This window comes from Neophocaena asiaeorientalis, unplaced genomic scaffold (genome assembly GCF_003031525.2).
Source record: "Neophocaena asiaeorientalis asiaeorientalis breed wild unplaced genomic scaffold, Neophocaena_asiaeorientalis_V1.1 scaffold202, whole genome shotgun sequence".
Lineage (NCBI taxonomy): Eukaryota > Metazoa > Chordata > Mammalia > Artiodactyla > Phocoenidae > Neophocaena > Neophocaena asiaeorientalis.
In genome coordinates this window covers 3,544,401-3,563,975 of record NW_020172627.1, presented here as the reverse complement: position 1 = coordinate 3,563,975, position 19,575 = coordinate 3,544,401, and the positions used below count along the sequence as shown (strand labels likewise).

At 37.5% G+C, this 19,575-nt stretch overlaps 1 protein-coding gene across 1 annotated transcript; it reads left to right on the top strand.

The window, feature by feature from the left end:
• The first annotated feature begins 464 nt into the window (after positions 1-464).
• On the top strand, positions 465-19,028 carry CISD1 (CDGSH iron sulfur domain 1). Its single transcript, XM_024739111.1, has 3 exons — positions 465-637; positions 8,284-8,489; positions 18,327-19,028. The coding sequence occupies exons 1-3, from the start codon at positions 613-615 to the stop codon at positions 18,414-18,416; spliced, it is 321 nt and encodes a 106-aa protein (XP_024594879.1). The 5' UTR covers positions 465-612; the 3' UTR covers positions 18,417-19,028.
• The last annotated feature ends 547 nt before the right edge of the window (positions 19,029-19,575 follow it).

The window sequence follows — 19,575 nt, the reverse complement described above, 5'->3', positions numbered from 1 at the left end:
CAAGTTCCAAGGTGATCAAGGAGAATTGGGTGGAAGGCAGAGAAAAGGGATGCACGCTGGGAGCGAGGGGGAGATTCTGGGATGGGACACCACAGTTGGTTCCTGTGTCCGGCATTTCAAGCGAAAACTGAACCTGGCCTTGCAGGTACCAGACTAAACAAGAAAATTTTGGGTAAAACCTTAGATATCTGATTATGGCAAGTGTTATATCAGCACACACCCCCTGCCCCCATAAATCCGCACACCTGGGAGAGACGTAAAACCTGGTCCGGATTCCTTATTCCAAAGGCCCGTCCGCTGGGCTCCAGGACCGAGGCCCTCAGGATTGCGCAAACTCAGTTGCTACCTCTCTTGGTCTTTTCCTCCTCCCACCTCTTACGGCTGTCAAAATCCGGACTCAGGACTTCCTAAAGGCCCGGAACGCAGCTTCGCGCATGCTCAGCATCAGCCCGGCTGCTTAATACACACGTGCTTACGGCCTATCGCGGCGCCTGCGCAGTCGCACCTGCAGTTCGCCCTTAGGACAGACGTCTGTTGTACCTTGACTCCCGCTGTCCGCTCGAGCCGGTTTGTGCTCAGTGTCTTGTGTACATTCTTGCAAGCGACGGCGCCATGAGTATGACTTCCAGCGTACGAGGTGAAGTGGGGCATGGGAGCGGGTGAGGTTGGCGGCCTGCGCACCGGTTGCAGCTCCCTCGGCACCTCTTCGGGCTATTACGGCTGCCCTGCGTTCCCGCCAGTCTCGTAACCTTGAGATGGAGAAGGGCAAGCGCTCCGCGGACCTGCGGACACACGGGGCAAGGGGGCCAGGTCAGGGTATGATGCCGGGGCAAAAGTGGCGTGGGGGCCATGCAGGCATCTACCCAGGTCTGGGTAGTCCCCTAACTATACCGCTGCGCTGCTAGCTTTTCTTGTTCTTCCCTGAGACTCCTTTCTGTTGTGTCACAGGGCCTGGAAAAAAAAGGAAAGGTGAAAACAAAAAACAAAAACCCTCTTCCCCCTTCTCCACATTTAAATTACCGTGGAGTGAGAACGTAGATTTCCTGCAGCCCTCAAGCGATGCATGACTAATCACAGCTTAGTTTTGCACATTTTTTAAAGGGAAGGCACCCAATCCGAGGTCTTCAGTTTTCCCAGGGTTTTTTGTTGTTGTTTTTTGTTTTTAATGCCTCTGGCATCTGGACCTCGGTGGCAGTAGTCCAGGAGAGAGGATTGAAAACTGAGCTCAGTGAGCCTTCACCTTTCTCAGCCTTGCTTCCCTTGTGCTAGTACCTAACGTTTGGAAATGTTATTTCACAGAAGGTCCGATTAAAATTAAGAGACTTTCTAGAGCTTCACTTTATAACAATTCTTGGTGGTAGTATAATTGTTAATATAATAGTTTGTACCGCTACGGGATACCTGTGATCTTTGCCCAGGTATAAAATACCACCCTCAAGGTTTGGTTACCTGTAACAGTAGTTAGGTAAAGGTAGATTGTCCAGAAATTAATTTAAAATAGTCTACTTGATTCATTTAGTAAATATTGAGCATCTGGAGTGCCAGGTTCTGTAAAAGGTCCCTACTAACTTGGCCCTAATTTTGTAATAGATTCTATAAATTGGAGAATTCCACTTGTTGCGAAAAGTTATCTGTCAGAGTGAGGGTGATAACCCATGACATTTTTAAGTTACTAATGCGGTATATGGGAGGTGATTATTTGCAAAACGTATTTCAAAGGATACTCATCTTTAGACTCCTTTAAATAGAGGCACCTTCGTACATTTAAAATAGGGAGTGATTTTTATTGTAAAAAAAAATTTTCTGAGGAATAAGACAATTGTGTAAAATAAGATATTCATGTGACTTGAGCCACTGATAATCTTATAGGAAGACAGTTTGCACTTGTGTGATATGGGACAAAAGATTCCAAAGTGTTTTTTTTTTAATGTGGAGTCATTTTGTATAATTGGGCACTAAACTCTATTTAGGTAGCATACTATTGAAATGTGAAATAGGTGAACCCTAAGACTCTTGAGACTATAAGCTAATCTTTCTTGTAATCAAGACAAGTTTGTTATTTTTTTGACCTAATTATATGGGAATCCAAAGGTGACTTTCCCATTATTTTGCCATTTTCTAAGGGATAGGAAATTGCTTCAATTGGGTTATTAGCTTAAACTTTAGGTACTCAACTTTGTTATGAGAACTACTTTTTTCCGGCTGTGTTGGGTCTTTGTTGCTGCATGCGGGCTTTCTTCTAGTCGCAGCGACCAGGGGCTATTCTTCACTGCCGTGCGTGGGCTTCTCATTGCAGTGGCTTCTCTTGTTGCAGAGCACGGGCTCTAGGTGCGCGGGCTTCAGTAGTTGTAGCACGCGGGCTCAGTAGTTGTGGCTCACGGGCTCTAGATCGCAGGCTCGGTAGTTGTGGCACATGGTCTTAGTTGCTCCACAGCATGTGGGATCTTCCCAGACCAGGGCTCGAACCCGTGTCCCCTTCATTGTCAGGCGGATTCTTAACCACTGAGCCACGAGGGAAGCCGAGGAAGTAACTACTTTTTATTTCACCTAAAAGCATAAGGACTGTTGTGAGGACAATGGGCAGGGACCCCAAAGCCTTTGTAAATCACTTCTACCAGTGCTTTCTTCCTCAGATATAGTGGTGTGGCAAGGTAGGGACGGAATATCTGTTTTGTAATGTTTAGATCTCAAATTGTTCTACTCTCAGTGTTTAAACCAAACCTGTTCATTCCTATAGATTGAAAATCAATTTAGATCTTTTGATTTGGGGGAAGATGACCATGACTTTTCTCAGTTAAGTAAGTGAATTATATATTTTTTTAATAATTTGTGTGTATATTATATAATGGTATTTGGCAATGGTAAGCACTATATAAGTATATGTTAAATAAAAAATAAAAGGGTGTGTATGTGCATGCAGAATTCTTGTTTATGTTCAGGAAAAAAATAATGGGTGGGTTAGAAATAAAATGAATGGAGATCAGGTCAGGACATGAATCTGGGAAAGGCATTGAGGATGAGTGATTGGAATGGTAATCCGAAGATCCCAGTCAGCGAGATGGCTTTTGATGCCCATTTGGTCGATATTACCAAACTTCTTTTTTCCCTATTGAGGTATAATTGACATACTTATACCAAACTTATTTTTTATGTGATACCAGATATTTATTACAGTTTTAGAAACTGTAATAAACATTAAGAAACATTAAGTGCCTTTCACTGCTACAGAGTCCCCATTCTCTAATGACCCCTCCTCATACCCAATAGATGACCTCTAGGAAGTTTACTAAACTTCTTGCTCCTTAATACTCCAAGACTCATTGACTCTGCTCTCATCCTTAATCCCTTCCCTTCTATTTGCAAGGAAGAGATTATCTGAGGCTGTTCTCTCTATATCATCCAGATGCCATTTTCTCCTGCTTCCTTAAGCTCTTGCCTCAGTAATGATACCAATTGCTCTTAATTCTTCTGTCCTCTCACTCACAGGGATTTTCTTCTCTTCAGCCCAAAGTCACTCATAATTCACCCTCATTTAAAAAAAAAAAGCCAACTAAACCAAATATTTTTAAAGGCCTTCCTTCTTCCTGCTGTCCCCTCAAGTCACTTTTTTCTTCATATTTTGCTTTACCCTCCAGTTACAAAATAGGCATTAGTCTATCTGCCTGTGCTTTATTGTACTTCCCAAACCCTGAGCACTACAATGCTTGTAACCAAAACTAAATTTCATAAGTTCTTATTCTCTGACTGTTATATCGTTGTCTCTTTTGTTGAAACTAACTCATAATTTTCCAATCCATTTAACTTCAACATATAAAAATACTGTTTGGGTTCAATAAATTTATTGAGTCATTTAAAGTAACTATTCAAGGGTTTGTTTTTATCTGAGAAGGAATGTGCAGATCATACTGTGAATAAAGGAGTTAGCTCCTATGGGTTATGAACAAAAAATAATAGGGGCTGTAGATGAAACAAGATTGGCAGTGAGTTGATACTTGTTGGAGCTGGGTGAGGGTAAATGGGAAGTCATTATAGTATTTTCCGTGTATGTCTGAAGGGTTCCATAATGAAGTTTTATTTTTAATCTCAGGAAGTATTGAAATTCCACAGTTTGATACAGTAGGTTAAGATGAGGCCAAAGAGAAGTCATTTGGTGTAAGAGCAATGTGATAGTAGGATGGACAGAGGGAGTTGCAAATTCAGATTAGGAATCTATTATTTCTTTTTACTTAACTAACATTGAACACTGCCTGTGCACCAGGCCTTGAGAGAAAAACATTACCAGGCACAGCCTACCAATCTGAGGGGGACCTAAGGGAGGCAAAGATTTAAACACAGCTCCCCTGCCCCCCTCCTGAGGTGGAAGGAACATTCTGATTCTATGGCAGTTGACACTGGGTAGGAGAGGACAGTTTGGGGCTACCAAAGGGGCTAAAGGAAAAGAAGCAGGGTGAGATTTATGTCTTAGGTTAAAGCAAAATGATTTCCCACAGTAAAGAAATGAGTTATAAATATGGGTGTGGGATTTGGGAACAAGTTGATGTTTTCTCTATCTCTGAATAATCCTAAGAGAGAAAACCAAAGATTATACAAAGATTGCCAGGGGAAGAGTAAGAAAGGGAGGGATTATTTAGAAATGTATTTTTTGTATTTTCTTTATATTGATGTATTCATGGTATTTGTATAGATAGAGAGCATTGTTAAGCAAGGTAGGGGTTTGATCTAACTATAGGAACACTATACCTTGAGAGAGGTGTACAGAAAAGGGAAGTAAGGATAAAGTAGAAGAGGCAAAAATAAGGCTTAGGATATTTCTGGACACCAGTTTTGAAAGAATGTCTGAAAGGTGCCAACTGAAATATCTTTAGAAATTGGGTCTTGATATAGTCCCTTGTTCAACCTGAGATGGTGTCTGTTCTTAATTGGCATGTACACTATCAAGAACTAAATGTTACTTGGGTTTTATTGTTTGTTTACTGTCTTGGGTTTTCAATTCTTTCTCTATTGTAATTGTTGACTTTTGAATCCATCATCATTCTTGTCTATCTCCATATAGTTTCCTTTTCTTTCTTTTCCCTAGAGTTGCCAGTGGCATCCATAGCTTTTTGCCAGAAAAGACTGATTCAGGCTACAGTAATGAAATGATAAAACAGCAACATTTTTCTTACTCTGGGAACTTTTACATTTGTCTCTAATGAGGTTAGAGAATTAGAATTTGGGAATGGGGGAGGGATGGAAATTGTTTTCTTAAGACCTTATCTGGCTCTGTGAGTCTAAAAAACTCATTGGAGCAAACGCAAAGCCATTTCCTAGCACACATATGGTGCTATGACATTTATAAAGGTTCATCAGTGACCCTCCTTAGCGGGTAGGGTCACAGAGTGCATGCTTTGATTCTCCACAGGGCAGCCACTCTTGGGTAATATCTAGAGTTAGTTCCCTCTGTGTCAGTTATTCTGTCATTTCTTCCACCATCAAAAAAATCCAAGGGAAGTAAAGGTTTTTAAAAAGTCACCATATGGATTCAGTTGGTAGTAATAAAAAAGGAGAATAGAAGGATGTTTTGATGGCTGAGAAAGATTCTTCTGGCCTATCATAAGTTTCAGGCAGAAATTCCTATAGGATTCTTTTTTTATATCATGAGACCAATTAATCCTAACCAATTGTAGTTCTTCTTTGGATCTCAGGCCTTTATGTAATATGTAGGCATCATTAAAACAAATCTGATAGAGATTACTTCAAACTTCACCTCAAAAGTAAGGTGTAGGGCTTCCCTGGTGGTGCGGTGGTTGAGAGTCCGCCTGACGATGCAGGGGATACAGGTTCGTGCCCCGGTCAGGGAAGATCCCACATGCCACGGAGCAGCTGGGCCCGTGAGCCATGGCCGCTAAAAAAAAAAAAAAAAAAAAAAAAAAAAAAGTAAGGTGTAACTAAGATCAACAGCATTTAGGGAATTGTATTATTTCAGTCTTTTGGGATATTTCCCTCTTTTAAGTTTATACTAAGGATTTAACATTCAGCAAACATAACTGAATATATATATGCAAAGCAGTATTTCAGCCCATTTTGTGATAGGTACATAACTATTCAAAGTGGCTTTCCATTAGCTAAGAAGTAGATTGCTATAACTCCTGACATTTTCTCAAGGGACTTCCATGGTAAAAAATGCATCAGAAAGGAAGATCATGAATCAAGCTAGAAATCAGTAAAGTTTCAGCCCTGCTTGGAGTTGCCACAGAATGATACCATGAAGCAGCACTAAAATTCAAGGCAGGGAATTCCCTGGTGGTCCAGTGGTTAGGACTCCAGCTCCAGGACTGGAGCTTTCACTGCCGTGGGCTCCTGTTCAATCCCTAGTTGGGGAAATAAGATCCTACAAGCTGTGCAGCACAGCCAAAAAAAAAAAAAAAAAAGAAAGAAAAGAAAGTATCCTTTACCAATGAGAAAACATGATGACATTCATAATAAAACAAATTTTAAAAAATAATAAATAAAAAGTTAAAAATTCAGGGCAAATCTACACAAGGTGTGTAGTTTAAAGTATCTTTCAATGAAGCCAAAGGTTTGAAGCTATCAAATGACTTATTAACTTTTCTCAGTCATACAGTATCTGGGAAGGGCATAAAGTTAATGTTTATTTTATATAGCAGGGAGGAATAGAACTGTTGTGTGGGCAGGAAAACAAACTAAATTTTTTCATAGAGAAAAATAACTGTGGTTGAAAATAGAATCCAAGGAACATGCTAATTAGGAACACTTGATGAAAACTAAATTATTAAATAAGCTAGAAGAGAAGACCGAGATAAAAGGAACTAAGTGTGAGAGTGGTTGTTCCTTTCCATTAGAGTTTTGTAAGAATGAACTCCAATTTTATGTAAGGAACTATTAGGTTCACTGATTAATCACATTAGTACAATAAGAAATTTGACTCAGTAGTGCAAGTAAGCCGTACAGTTAATTATTCATTATATGTTTTTATTTGGTCTTGGAATGTGTTTTTTGTACTTGTCTCTCTAGGGCTTTATTTGATAGTCTGGGAACTTATTTCAAACACTGTGAAGATCTGACTTAGGAAATGCTGGGACGCAGTCCAGTGTGTTTATCCTGACCCCTGTTCAACTTCTTCCTGCAGCCCACTCCATGCTGGGAATAGACAACTCTCCTCTGAGGCCGAGGCTAACCAGACTATGCAGAACTCTCTCCTCTCCAGAATTCTCTGGAACTGGGGTAGTTGTTAAGTGCTTGGATTTCTAAGGGATCCTTGAAAAGCTACGTGAACAGAATAAATAGATGGCCTATTAGTCAAGCAAATAATTGTGCAGAAAAATGTCATTAAACTTAAAATGAAGTTTGTAAGGAATTCAGATCATCCACTGGTGGATAATGGAAATTTAGAATTTATTAAAGGAGAATCTAACTAATTATATTATGTTTTCTATAAAAGTAGTACCTTCTGAGTTTTATTTTAATGAGACACTTTGAAATTAAAAAACAAAAACAAAAACAAAGCTTTTGAATGACTTGAAGCCCAGAATGCTGGTGGATATATTCCTCTGAATGTTTAATATTAAGGGTTGGTTTTGTTTTATTTGTCCTTTCTTTTTCTTTGGATACCAGTTCTGTTTGTGGTTATGCATTTTTAAATGACTAAAGGACCTACTATTTAAATGAACTCTGGGACTTCCCTGGCGGTCCAGTGGTTAAGACCCCACTCTTCCACTGCAGGGGCCACAGGTTCAATCCCTCGTCAGGGAACTAAGATCCTGCATGCTTCAGGTGTGGCCAAAAAGAAAAAAAAAAAGAACTCTGATGAGTCATTTTGTTAACATAATCACCTCCTGATTTTTAGAGGGATGAGGAGGGTCTTGTTTGTAATCTGAATTTTTATGGTCTTATTAGTAATCTGAATTTTTATATGTATCTATTTTTAAAGCAATAGGTATCTGCAGGCTCACAGGTTATTTTAAATCTATTTATGAACACTTTAAAAAGATTACTAAACTTTGTTTCTTCTCCAACTATAAAATAATTTTTAAGTTTCCCTCTTCTATCTTAACTTAGCTAACAATACTGAATAGAAAATACACAATTGCCTCAGTAAGGGCTGGGGAAGGTTTTAACAAGGGACTACTTCACCAGTGTGTTCTGATCATTTTTTTAATGTTAAACACCTTTGACTGTCGGGATGCTTAGAACTCAAAAACTGGATTTCCTGAACGTTCGTGTTAGATTATTAGTATAGATTTTGGTTTTGATAATCATTCCTGTTTTCCTTCCCTGCTCTAGTTGAATGGATTGCAGTGGTTACCATTGCTGCTGGGACAGCTGCAGTTGGTTATCTAGCTTACAAAAGATTTTATGTCAAAGATCATCGCAACAAATCTATGGTAAACCCTCACATCCAGAAAGACAACCCCAAGGTAGTACATGCTTTTGACATGGAGGATTTGGGAGATAAAGCTGTGTACTGCCGTTGTTGGAGGTCCAAGAAGGTAAGAGAAGCAAGTCCTTTATGCCAGTGCCATCTTTAATGCAACATTTCATTTAAACTATTCTGTCACACTGGTACCATCAAATATCAAGATATCCCTTCTCCTTTGCTTCCTTTTTTTTATGGATTCTGTTTTTCTCTGTTTTCTGTGTACTCTTCAGGAATATATTTACTAAAATGTATAACCACCATGCAGTGAAATTGCATCGTACCCTCGTCGAGTTAGGCAAATATAACCACATTCTTGGCCAAAGAAGAGAGAAAAATCCCTTTATTTACGCTTAGAATTTCCTCCCCAAGTGGGTGTTAGCATTCAGTATCCCAGGAAAAGGAGTATGCAGCCTAAATACAAAGAGAAACAGAAGAGGTCATTTTTTTTCCCTTGAGATTTCAAGCTCCTAGATTCTAGCACAAGTTTTAGAAATATCAAGAGAAACTTTTGGAAAATTACCCCTGAAAATTTCTTACCTGGTACATATGTATTGACCCTGTATCCTAAGCTTTTTTTAAGCTGCAGCTCCTATATTTAAATATCCAATACAGGATTTTTTTGTATCTTTATTTTCTTTTGTGAGAATTGCATTTTATCAAGTTCCGTCTGGAATTATCTCTGTGATACCTGCAGCTTTTAGATAGCGATGACAGCTGGTGATCTGAAGATGGTAAAATGCTCTCCTAAGGTCATCTTGAAAAGCTTCATACATTGAATAACTTCAGAATTTCTGGTATATTTAGAGAAATATGGTGAAATACTGTGTATACTGCCACTATTAACATTTAAATAAAATGGATTTTACTAAAGATGACACTATAAGGCCTAAGAAAATAGACAATAAAAATGATGTATCTATTTCTGAAAGCATGTTATGTCAGGGACCTCTTCCCACAGTGGAAAGCCATTATCACAAATCACATATCACAGATAAGGAAGAAGTCACATATCAGGTAACGGAAAGCATATTACTCTAACCCCCTTCTCCGGATACAATTGATACTGTATAATCCAGTGGTGATAGAGTGCTTAGCTTATGTCATTGTGTCTGAAAACTGCTTGATGAACATATGGAATATGAACCAAAAATTAATAGTCCCATTACAGAAATTGTTCCTTAAGAAGAGCACTGTTCATTTGGAGTGTGGGATTGTTTATAAGTACTAGTGGAGTTGCTAGAAAATAATCCTCAATAATATTCTGTAGACTAGATCTGGTTTGTTTTTTAAAAATTAACACCTATAATAGGTTTCATTCTCTTGTTGCTCACCAGAATATAAAAAGTAATACCTTTAGGGGCTTCCCTGGTGGCGCAGTGGTTGAGAGTCCGCCTGCCGACGCAGGGGACAGAGGTTCATGCCCCGGTCCGGGAGGATCCCACATGCTGTGGAGCGGCTGGGCCCGTGAGCCATGGCCGCTGAGCCTGCGTGTCCGGAGCCTGTGCTCCGCAGCGGGAGAGGCCACAACAGTGAGAGGCCCGCGTACCGACAAAAAAAAAAAAAAAGTAATACCTTTAGAAATTAAGGCATTTCTAAGTCCAGAGTTGTAATAGTTCTTTAGTCAGTGATCTTAAGTAGTTCATTTAATTTCTATTACTTATATACATGCTTGAGAACAGTTAAATAGTAAAACAGCAGGTATCATAGATGTGTGTAGTAGATGCAGTATGAATGCTTTAAATAAAAGGAAGAGCTTGTTGCACTGTGGGCTAGAATTTTCTGGGAAGGCATAGTGATATATACATGGGAGTTAAATTGCCCCTGGAAAGATTGGTGGCATTGGAATACACTAGCAAGTATTGGGGACTCTTTCTCAGAATCTGTGGGAAAGGACTCATGAGTGAAAGTGGGATCGATGAGGAATCTAGTCTGGTCCTTGCACCTCCCTCCCCGCAGGAATAAGTCCAAATTGAGGAGAGTCTTGAGTACCAGCGTGAGGAATTTGTGCCTCCCAACATGGGGGAGCTTCTTGTCAGGGATTTCAGACATAAAGTTATACTTACACCAGAGTGCTGGCCGTGGGAGTGGAGAAGCATGAACAGATACATGAACCATTTTGAGGCAAGGATCAGCCAAATGCAATGACTGATTTGTGTGAAAGATTGTGGGAGGAAGACTAAAGCTCATGGAAGTATCTTGCTTAAGATAGGATTGTAGGATTAGAAGAGGTGGTGCCATCAACGGAAATAAGGAATTCGGGGTGAATGGCTCATTTTCCAGGACACCAATGAGGAGTTCAATTTCAAAGAGTGACATTGAGGTGACATTTGAATGGAAATGTACAGCAGACAGTCTGAAATGTGGGACTAAAGCTGAGACATCAGGGTTGGAGATAGCGATCAGCAAAACTGATGAGTCAAGGGTAGGAATGCAGCAGATCCTTGGTACAGATAAAAATCAGGGGCTAAGTATGAAATCTTGGAGAATTTTCTGCATTTTGTAAAGAGAAGAGCCAAAAAAGGAGATGAAATGGGCCCCAGAGTTAGAAGAAAACTAAGAATATCGTGGCTTCACGGTAGAAAAGGGAAACGTTTCAAAGAAGGTTTGATTGTGAACATCGGCTTGTGCAAAAGACCAGGAGGTGAATAGACTATTATACTAAGACTGTGGGGTTAAACAATTAGGCAACTGACCTTTTGGTGTCATTTTCACAGAATAATTAGAATAGAAGCTGTGTCCAAATGGATTACAGTATGAATTATTACTAAAGAAATACCAGAAGTCTAAATATATGGCAAAATTTTGGTAAATATGACAGTGAATGGAAAGAAAAAAATATGATGACTGCTTGAGTGAACGCTGAAGCTTAGCTTTGAAGCCAAGTAAAGGGCGTTTGCTTTGGTTGGGTGTTTCCAGAGGGTAAAGGGTCAATAAAGTGAATGTTGACTTTTATGGACTGAGATCTCAAGTATTTCAGGAAGAATCACAAGTGGACACAGGCCAAGCTAGTGGTTTAAAAGTTTATTAGACTTTATAAGTCAACAGAACGTTCCAGGATTATTCTTTCATCATACTATTTAGAGTTTCCCTTAGGTAGACTTTAAGGAAAGGAATGCGAGACCAGTCATTTTATTTTCAATTTTCTCAATGTCTTCTTTCTTTTTAAGCTTATCTTTCATACCATTATTAATCCTCTTTGCATCTTTGATTTGTCAGTTCTGAATTTTCCCTGAATCTTGGGCACTTTTTATTCCCACATGAGGCGATTCAAAGTTCACTTTGAATGGCATTCAAATTAGTGGATGTTCTTATTCTCCAGGCATCTTTGGAATCTCCCCACATTCCTGAGGTTCCTAAGGTTGTCACACAGGTGCCAAGTCACACACTTACATGCCTGTCCACAGAAGACTTGATACCTTTGATTAGATGGCTATATGGAGTTTATGTTCAGTAGTTTTTTCCTCATACACCAGTTGTGTTTCTAATACAACAAAATTTAAACTCCTATCTAAAAAAAAAAGTTATATATTATATAAACTAATTCAGTTTTAATTCATTATTTTTTTTAATTGAAGTATTGTTGATTTACAATACTGTGTAAGTTTCAGGTGTACAGCATAGTGATTCAGTTTTGGAGGGGGTTTTTTGCCGATTATATTCCAATATAGGTTATTAAGAGCTATTGGATATAATACTCTGTGCTATACAGTAAATCCTGTTGTTTATCTATTTTATGTGTAGTCGTTTGTATCTGATGATCCCATACTCTTCATTTTGTCCCTCCCCCCTCTAATTCATTCTTAAGGTACAGTCACGAGTAACCTGTTGTGTGTTTCTAACATTTTGAGCAGTTTTCTCAGACCTAATCAGATCTCTTAGTCAAGTGCAGAAATTACATGTTTTTAACACACTTCGTTCCTTCTCTCTTCCCCCCGATTGGTGTGCCCTCTGCTGTTTCAGAAACTGGACTGTTTCATAGTATTTCACAAAAGGGTTATCCCTAAGTGAAGTGAGAAGGAAAGGAACCAATACAAAGGAAATGATTAAAGCAACTACAGGGAAAGATACTATTTGAGACAGTGGTATGTTGAGAGGGGTGGAAGGAAAGGAGAGTACAAGCACAGATTTCGGACTCAGCCTTAGAAAGAAAGAGATAGTCTTACTTTCAAAACAAGGTGAGGGAACATTGATGTCAGAGGGAAGAGTGTGCAACATGGTCTTACTAGATTCCCACCCCCCACTCACCTCGGGTAGATTATGGCGTTTGCTGAGTTGTATGGTGGCCATTGGGGAGGCAGGAGAGATTTGAACAAGGACAGCAGGAGAAGGCAGACTAAGAGATAATCAAGAAAGAGAGGAAAGGTGAGCCAGTTCATGCCAGGAGCTCAACTGAAATTGAAATGAAATGTAACTGTGTAGAATAATTTTCTTTCCTTTACAACTTCCGGATTTGAGTTGGGTTTTTTTATTAGTGGTGGGTTTGTTTTTGGTGGGTGTGTGTGGGAGTGTGGGTGTGTGTGTATGAGTTATGGAAAGTCTCCACCCTATTAATGGTTAGAAATGGGACTTCCCTGGCTGTCCAGTGGTTAAGACTTCACGCTTCTAATGCAGGGGGCGTGGGTTCGATCCCTGGTTGGGGAACTAAGATCCCATAAGCGGCGCAGCAGGGCCAAAAAAAAAAGAGTGGCACTGACTCCATTTCTTCATAGAAACAATATTCTGATCGTTGGTTACATTGCTTGCCCAATCCACATAAAGACAGTCTTGTAGGGCTTCCTTGGTGGCGTAGTGGCTAAGAATCCGCCTGCCAATGCAGGGGACACGGGTTCGAGCCCTGGGCCGGGAAGATCCCACATGCCGCGGAGCCACTGAGCCCGTGCGCCACAACTACTGAGCCCATGTGCCACAACTACTGAAGCCCGTGTGCCTAGAGCCCGTGCTCCACAACAAGAGAAGCCACTACAATGAGAAGCCCGCGCACCACAATGAAGAGCAGCATGGGCTCGCCGTGACTAGAGAAAGCCCACGCGCAACAGTGAAGACCCAACGCAGCCAAAAAAATAAAATTTAAATTAAAAAAAAAAAAGACAGTCTTGTAAAATCTTAATTTTTCTTACATATTTTCCTACTATATCTACTATCATAGGTCTTACTAAAGTATATAAGAATGGTGTAAAATGTCATATTCTCTTGTTTAGTCTCAAAGATCTCATTGCTTTTATTTTCTTTCTCAATCAAAGCAAGCTTGTTTCTCAGAGCAGTTTATATTAATGAGCCAAATGGCCCCAGGCAACTTCCTTGGAAAATATAATCCAAACTCTAATTAAAAATACAAAGTTTGGCAAAGGAAGCTTCAAAAAATTTTTTTTTAATTTTTGCAAGTAGAAGAGGTAAGTCAAGGATGAACAGTTATTTATTTCCATCTTGAATCACCCTAAAAACAGAAACATCATAACTTGAGATGTGGGACCATTAAAAAGAAACAAGTTTTGTGTTTTTTATGAAGACCCTGACAAGGTTGCTAGCTTTCCAAGTAGAGAGCAAGGATCTCTAGTGTTTTTTACCCCTAAACATTTATTTCCACCTCTTCTCCACACCCTCTCTTCTCTAGTTTTAAAGGTATTTGGGATTCGTAGTTTTCTAATTGGATTAACAAATATGATAGTATATTTTCTGGACTTACAGGAAATTCAACCAATTTAATTCACAAACTTTTCTCCAGGATTTGTTAATAAACAAAGGTTAACATCTTAGAACAAATGTTAGAATCATCTGTGAGCTAAACTTTTTTCTCATCAATTTTCTGATTCTTTTATTTTTAAGTATTGATACATGAGCTGAATTAAATATACCCTTTGTGTTTTTTGTAATTTCAGCTCTTTACTTGACATTTTTAACACATTTAAAATTTTTGATGAGTTAATAAAATTCACATTTTCATTATATTGTTATTTAATACAAAAACTGCTATACTTCCTAGATTACGTTTGAAAGTATATATCCACCACATGTTTTTTTTCTCCTGTATAGAAAGGTCAAAAATGAAACAAGGCACTTTCTGGAAAAACACAAATATTGTTATGTAATTTACCATTTGAATTTTAATGCCAAGTAATTAGCATTCATTCATTTATACTGTATTTCATAATCATGAATTAATTTTAATAAATACATTCTACTAACACATACAATGTATTCTTAAGAAATTGCTAATCCTATCTTGAAATAACTCATTTTGGCTCTTGGTTGAAAAAAATGTTTAGTCTTTTCATTAACTTAAAATGAGACATATCTAATGGATAAATATGAAAATGCCTAATCTTCACATGAAGTTTGGGAGATTATTCTGACTATTGTTAAGTGATATAGGAAGTACTATTAAAAGATATCTGTGCCTCTGAGCAGAATGATTTTGAATACGGAGTTTACATTTTAAAGGCATACAAAGCTTTATGTACTTTAAAGAAGCATGAAAGTTTATTAACAAATAGCCAGGATCTCCTTATTCACTACTTTTTTTTTTTTAACTTTTATTGGAGTATAGTTGATTTACAATGTTGTGTTAGTTTCAGGTGTATAGCAAGTGAATCAGTTATACATATACATATACCCACTCTTTTTTAGATTCTTTTCCCATATAGGTCATTACAGAGTACTGAGTAGAGTTCCCTGTGCTGTACTAGTAGGTCCTTACCAGTTATCTATTTTATATACAGTAGTGTGTATATGTCAATCCCAATATCCCAATGTATCCCTCCCCCCACTCACTACTTTTTAAAGAAATATTTTTTTGATTGTTTTTTTCTTTTAATCCTTTTTTAAAATTTATATATTTTATTTATTTGTTTTTGGCTGCATTGGATCTTAGTTGCTGCGCGTGGGCTCTCTCTGGTTGCGGCGAGCGGGAGCCACTCTTCATTGTGGTGCACTGGCTTCTCTTTGTGGTGGCTTCTCTAGTTGCGGAGCACGGGTTCTAGGCGCACAGGCTTCAGTAGTTGTGGCACGTGGGCTCAGTAGCTGTGGCTCGCAGGCTCTAGAGCACAGGCTCAGTAGTTGTGGTGCACAGGCCTAGTTGCACCGCGGCATGTGGGATCTTCCCAGACCAGAGCTTAAACCCGTGTCCCCTGCAATGGCAGGCGGATTCTTAACCACTGCGCCCCCAGGGAAGCCCTAAAGGAGTATTTATTTTTTACTTGTTTACTTTTAAGACCATGATGAAACATGTGAATTTCCATTTTTAGGCAGAACCAGATTATTACAAAATTATATCCTCATTTTAGATATATGGCTTTCTTATCTTTTGTATATTTCTCTATAGATTTCTCTCCTGTTCTTTATATATGGAGAAAAATAATTTGAGAAAATATATTAGTTTTCTAGTATTTTCAGTGTGAGACTAAAATAAAAATAAAAGGGACTTCCCTGGTGGTCCAGTGGTTAAGCCTTCCAATGCAGGGGGTGCGGGTTCGATCCCTGGCCAGCAAGCTAAGATCCCACATGCCTTGCGGCCAAAAAACCAAAAAAAAAACGCAAAACAGAAGCAATATAGTAAAAAATTCAATGAAGACTTTAAAAATGGTGCACATAAAAAGAATCTTGAAAAAATAAAAGTTAAATATGCTATTTTAGTAAATTATTTGAGACTTTTTACTTTATGAATATTTCAATTTTCAGAAATGTATTTTATAACCTGTGGGCATAAAACCATACAGTGACGTGTTTTGTGTATGCTATTTATAAAAATGGAGTTTTTTTACAATGTAAACTTTTATTCTCACTGTAAAATCATCTGTGTTTGTTTATTAAACATGTCACTTTGAAATGCTGTTCTTTGCTGTGGGATACGTTTCAGTTTGATATTTTATGGGCTGTTTCCTCATCCATGCCAAGAAAACACTGAAAGCTTGGGGTTATGTTTTTGTTGCACGGACTTGTTTTTAATATGAATATACTGTACCATATTTTATTGACAGAAATAATGTAACTTTTATATACATTGAATTTATATTGGCACCCCAAGATAGAGTTTATACTTGGAAATATAAGATGTGATGATACCTTGAATTTTTCTGTAGTTTTTAACTAATTTACCACCTCCCAGAATTATATGCAGATCGTAAAATTAAAATTGAATTTCTTTAACATCAACCCAATATTATTTTAATCTTAGAATAGACAAGTCTCATCAAAGTTTAATATTATATACCATCATTGTCTAGTTTCAGGTATTGAAAATTATACTTCCTTAATGGAGTAATGGGTGATTTTACTCTTCAGGCCAGGACTCCTGTTACTTTGCTCTTCTAAATAGGCTCAGTTAGTGCAACAGTGTACCTTATACTAAACAGTGAAGCTAGATTCTAAAGTGCAGGTACATTCCAGATATCAAAAATAAAACAAAGATGCTCGCTATCATCATTTGACATGAAATAAAAAATGAAAGATAATATAGAAGGAAAAACAAAATAATATACTGATAATTGTAAAATCCTGAGGAGACACCTAAAACATTGTTGCATTCTTATTTTTATCATTTAACAGTAGGAAGGACATACTTGCAAAAAACAGTGATATATACACACACACAGACACACACATATATTTATATATATAATATATATCAAGAGTAGTCAGGTATGAAAACATATACCTAATTATAATAACCATAAAACATATAAGGCAGAAATGATCTTATTAGAAAATGCATGAGACCTGAGGATGAAAAACACAACAGGAATAAAATAGGACGTGGCCAAAAAATTCTCAAGTTTATCTGGAGGAATAAATAGGTAAAGTTTAATAAAGTTAGGTAAAGAATAAATAGGAAAGTTTTAACAAAGAAGAGTAATGTGAAGGAAAACCAGCCCTACCAAATATTGAAGCCAATTTTAAACACAGTCATTATCCCATTATGAACATGATAATATGAATGATGAATATGATAATGTAGAACCTATAAATAAGCATTTTTATATGTAGAATTAATTTTGATAAATTTATGAATAAAGGTATAACAATTTGGGAAGCAATCACCTCTAATAATATTGAAGCAACAGGATCTTAGAACAGAATTTTGCAAATTGCGCTCTGTAGAACACCGTGATAATGGGTATCAAAGTGAAAGTGTCCGTAGTCCAATCAGCTTGGGAAATTTGGGGTTAAAATAGTGTGTTTTATAGCAGAACCTCTTTAAAATAATAATATGTTGTGACTTAACTGTATATGTTTTTTAAACACAGAATGAAGTTAAATCAATATTTTGCAGGACTTCTTAATTTGCAGAGCTCACTCTGGGAAACACTGTGTTAAATATTTAGTTTTTGTCCCTTTTCCTTCAACTGGACACCAAAATGTCTGTGTTTTCTAAAATGTGGAATCTTGGAAAGGAATGGAAATTTATCGCATCTCCAGGAGAAAGAAGTCTCCATGAAGGATGATAAAAAGGGAAATACTTATTTGTATGAAAGAAGAGAAATTAAGGATATGAACAAATAAGCAAAATAAAAAGGGTTGGGTAAAAAATTGCTGCAAAGATGATCAGCAAAAGGATAATGAACAGATTGATTTTAAACAAATGAACTTAGGCTCTTACCAATAGATAGGCCATGGATGTAGTTCACTAGAAAGGAAATATAACTAGTACATAAACATGGAAAAGGTTTTCCACATCCACAATCAAATGTCACAAATGGAAATTCAATTAATGATCTGTGTATTATCCACAAGTCAATTTCTTCCTCCTCCTTAGTGTGTACACTTTACATATGCTCATTAAGAAAACCTGTAAAAGGTAGCCAAGAAAAATCTATTGAGTTATCATGTCGTATGTGAATTAAGCATCACCCCCACTCTGCCAAACGTAATACTGATTTTGCAATTAGACATTTCACATTCTTTCTCTTCCTAGTTCCCACTCTGTGATGGCTCTCACACAAAACACAATGAAGAAACTGGAGACAACGTGGGACCTCTGATCATTAAGAAAAAAGACACTTAAATGGACACTTTTGATGCTGCAGACCAACTTGTCATGATGTTTCCTGATCATTTAATTAGAATGAGTACCACTTGTGTCTAATTCACCTCCCCTGGGTTCTAGATGTGGTATATTGCAAACTACAGCTTTCATATTCACGGCATTTGCCTTACTTGTTGAACCATCGTGGTGCACATTTGTTGAAACAAAAAAAAAAGGAAAAAGGAAAATCCAGTCTCATGGACTGTGGGTTACTTTGGTCTTGTAAGGATCCGTTTCTTTACATTTAAATATGACATTACAATATAGTTGTATGGCGAAGTTAACGTATTAAATTATTCTCAAAATCATGTCTGTGCAGACTGTACTTGTAAATTTCAAAGAAAAATTATCACCATTTAATATTACTTAGTTAACCTAGAAAGTAAATTGGGTGTGATTAAACTACGTTAGTCTCTTAATAACAATCTAGGAAAAATCTTTTATGACCTTGGTTTTCTTCTTGAACGTGGTAATGACACTGAGAAAATACAGCTTCTGTGTTTTCAATCAAAATGAACTTTGAATGTTAATTCTGCTTAATTATAAGTGGGCCAGGTCAATAATAAAGAGACAGTAACTTCTTTGTATTCATCTTCATGGATATTTAATTGATCCATTAAAGAAACCAGTAGTGGAAATTTAGATCAAAATGATATGAGATTTAAAGTTGTCATGAAGGATGTCTTAAAATGTAATAATGTTCCAGAATTCTAGCCCAGGAGTGGCAAACACTTGAATTGGGGACACTGAAGGAATTGGAACACATAATATCAAGTCTCCTGTATGCAGAGCCACACATCCTTGACAGAAATAGTAGTCATGAGGGTAGATCAGAGGCATGGGAAGATTTTTACTTCCTCATTCTTGATAATCAGGCACATGATTAATTCTAGTAAAGAAACTGTTTGGGGGAGAAAAATAAGAATTACATCCTCTTTTAAACTGTATAATCTTAAAAGCAAAAAATTGAAGACAAGTGTTTATGTCATATTCTTCAAAGAAACTTTCTTCAGACCAGAAACATTGCATTTCATTGCTGATTCAGAAAAAAATATAAAAACTGAAAATAATTAAGAGCAATAAAAGAGTTAAGACAGGAGTAGTTAATTTTTTTTTTTTAATTTTTTTTTTTTTTTTT

Excerpts from the sequence above, each read along its gene's own strand:
- CISD1 (XM_024739111.1), top strand. The coding sequence starts at position 613 with ATGAGTATGACTTCCAGCGTACGAG. Across the intron at positions 638-8,283 it reads TATGACTTCCAGCGTACGAG|TTGAATGGATTGCAGTGGTT; the intron begins GTGAAGTGGGGC and ends TCCCTGCTCTAG. Across the intron at positions 8,490-18,326 it reads GTTGTTGGAGGTCCAAGAAG|TTCCCACTCTGTGATGGCTC; the intron begins GTAAGAGAAGCA and ends TTCTCTTCCTAG.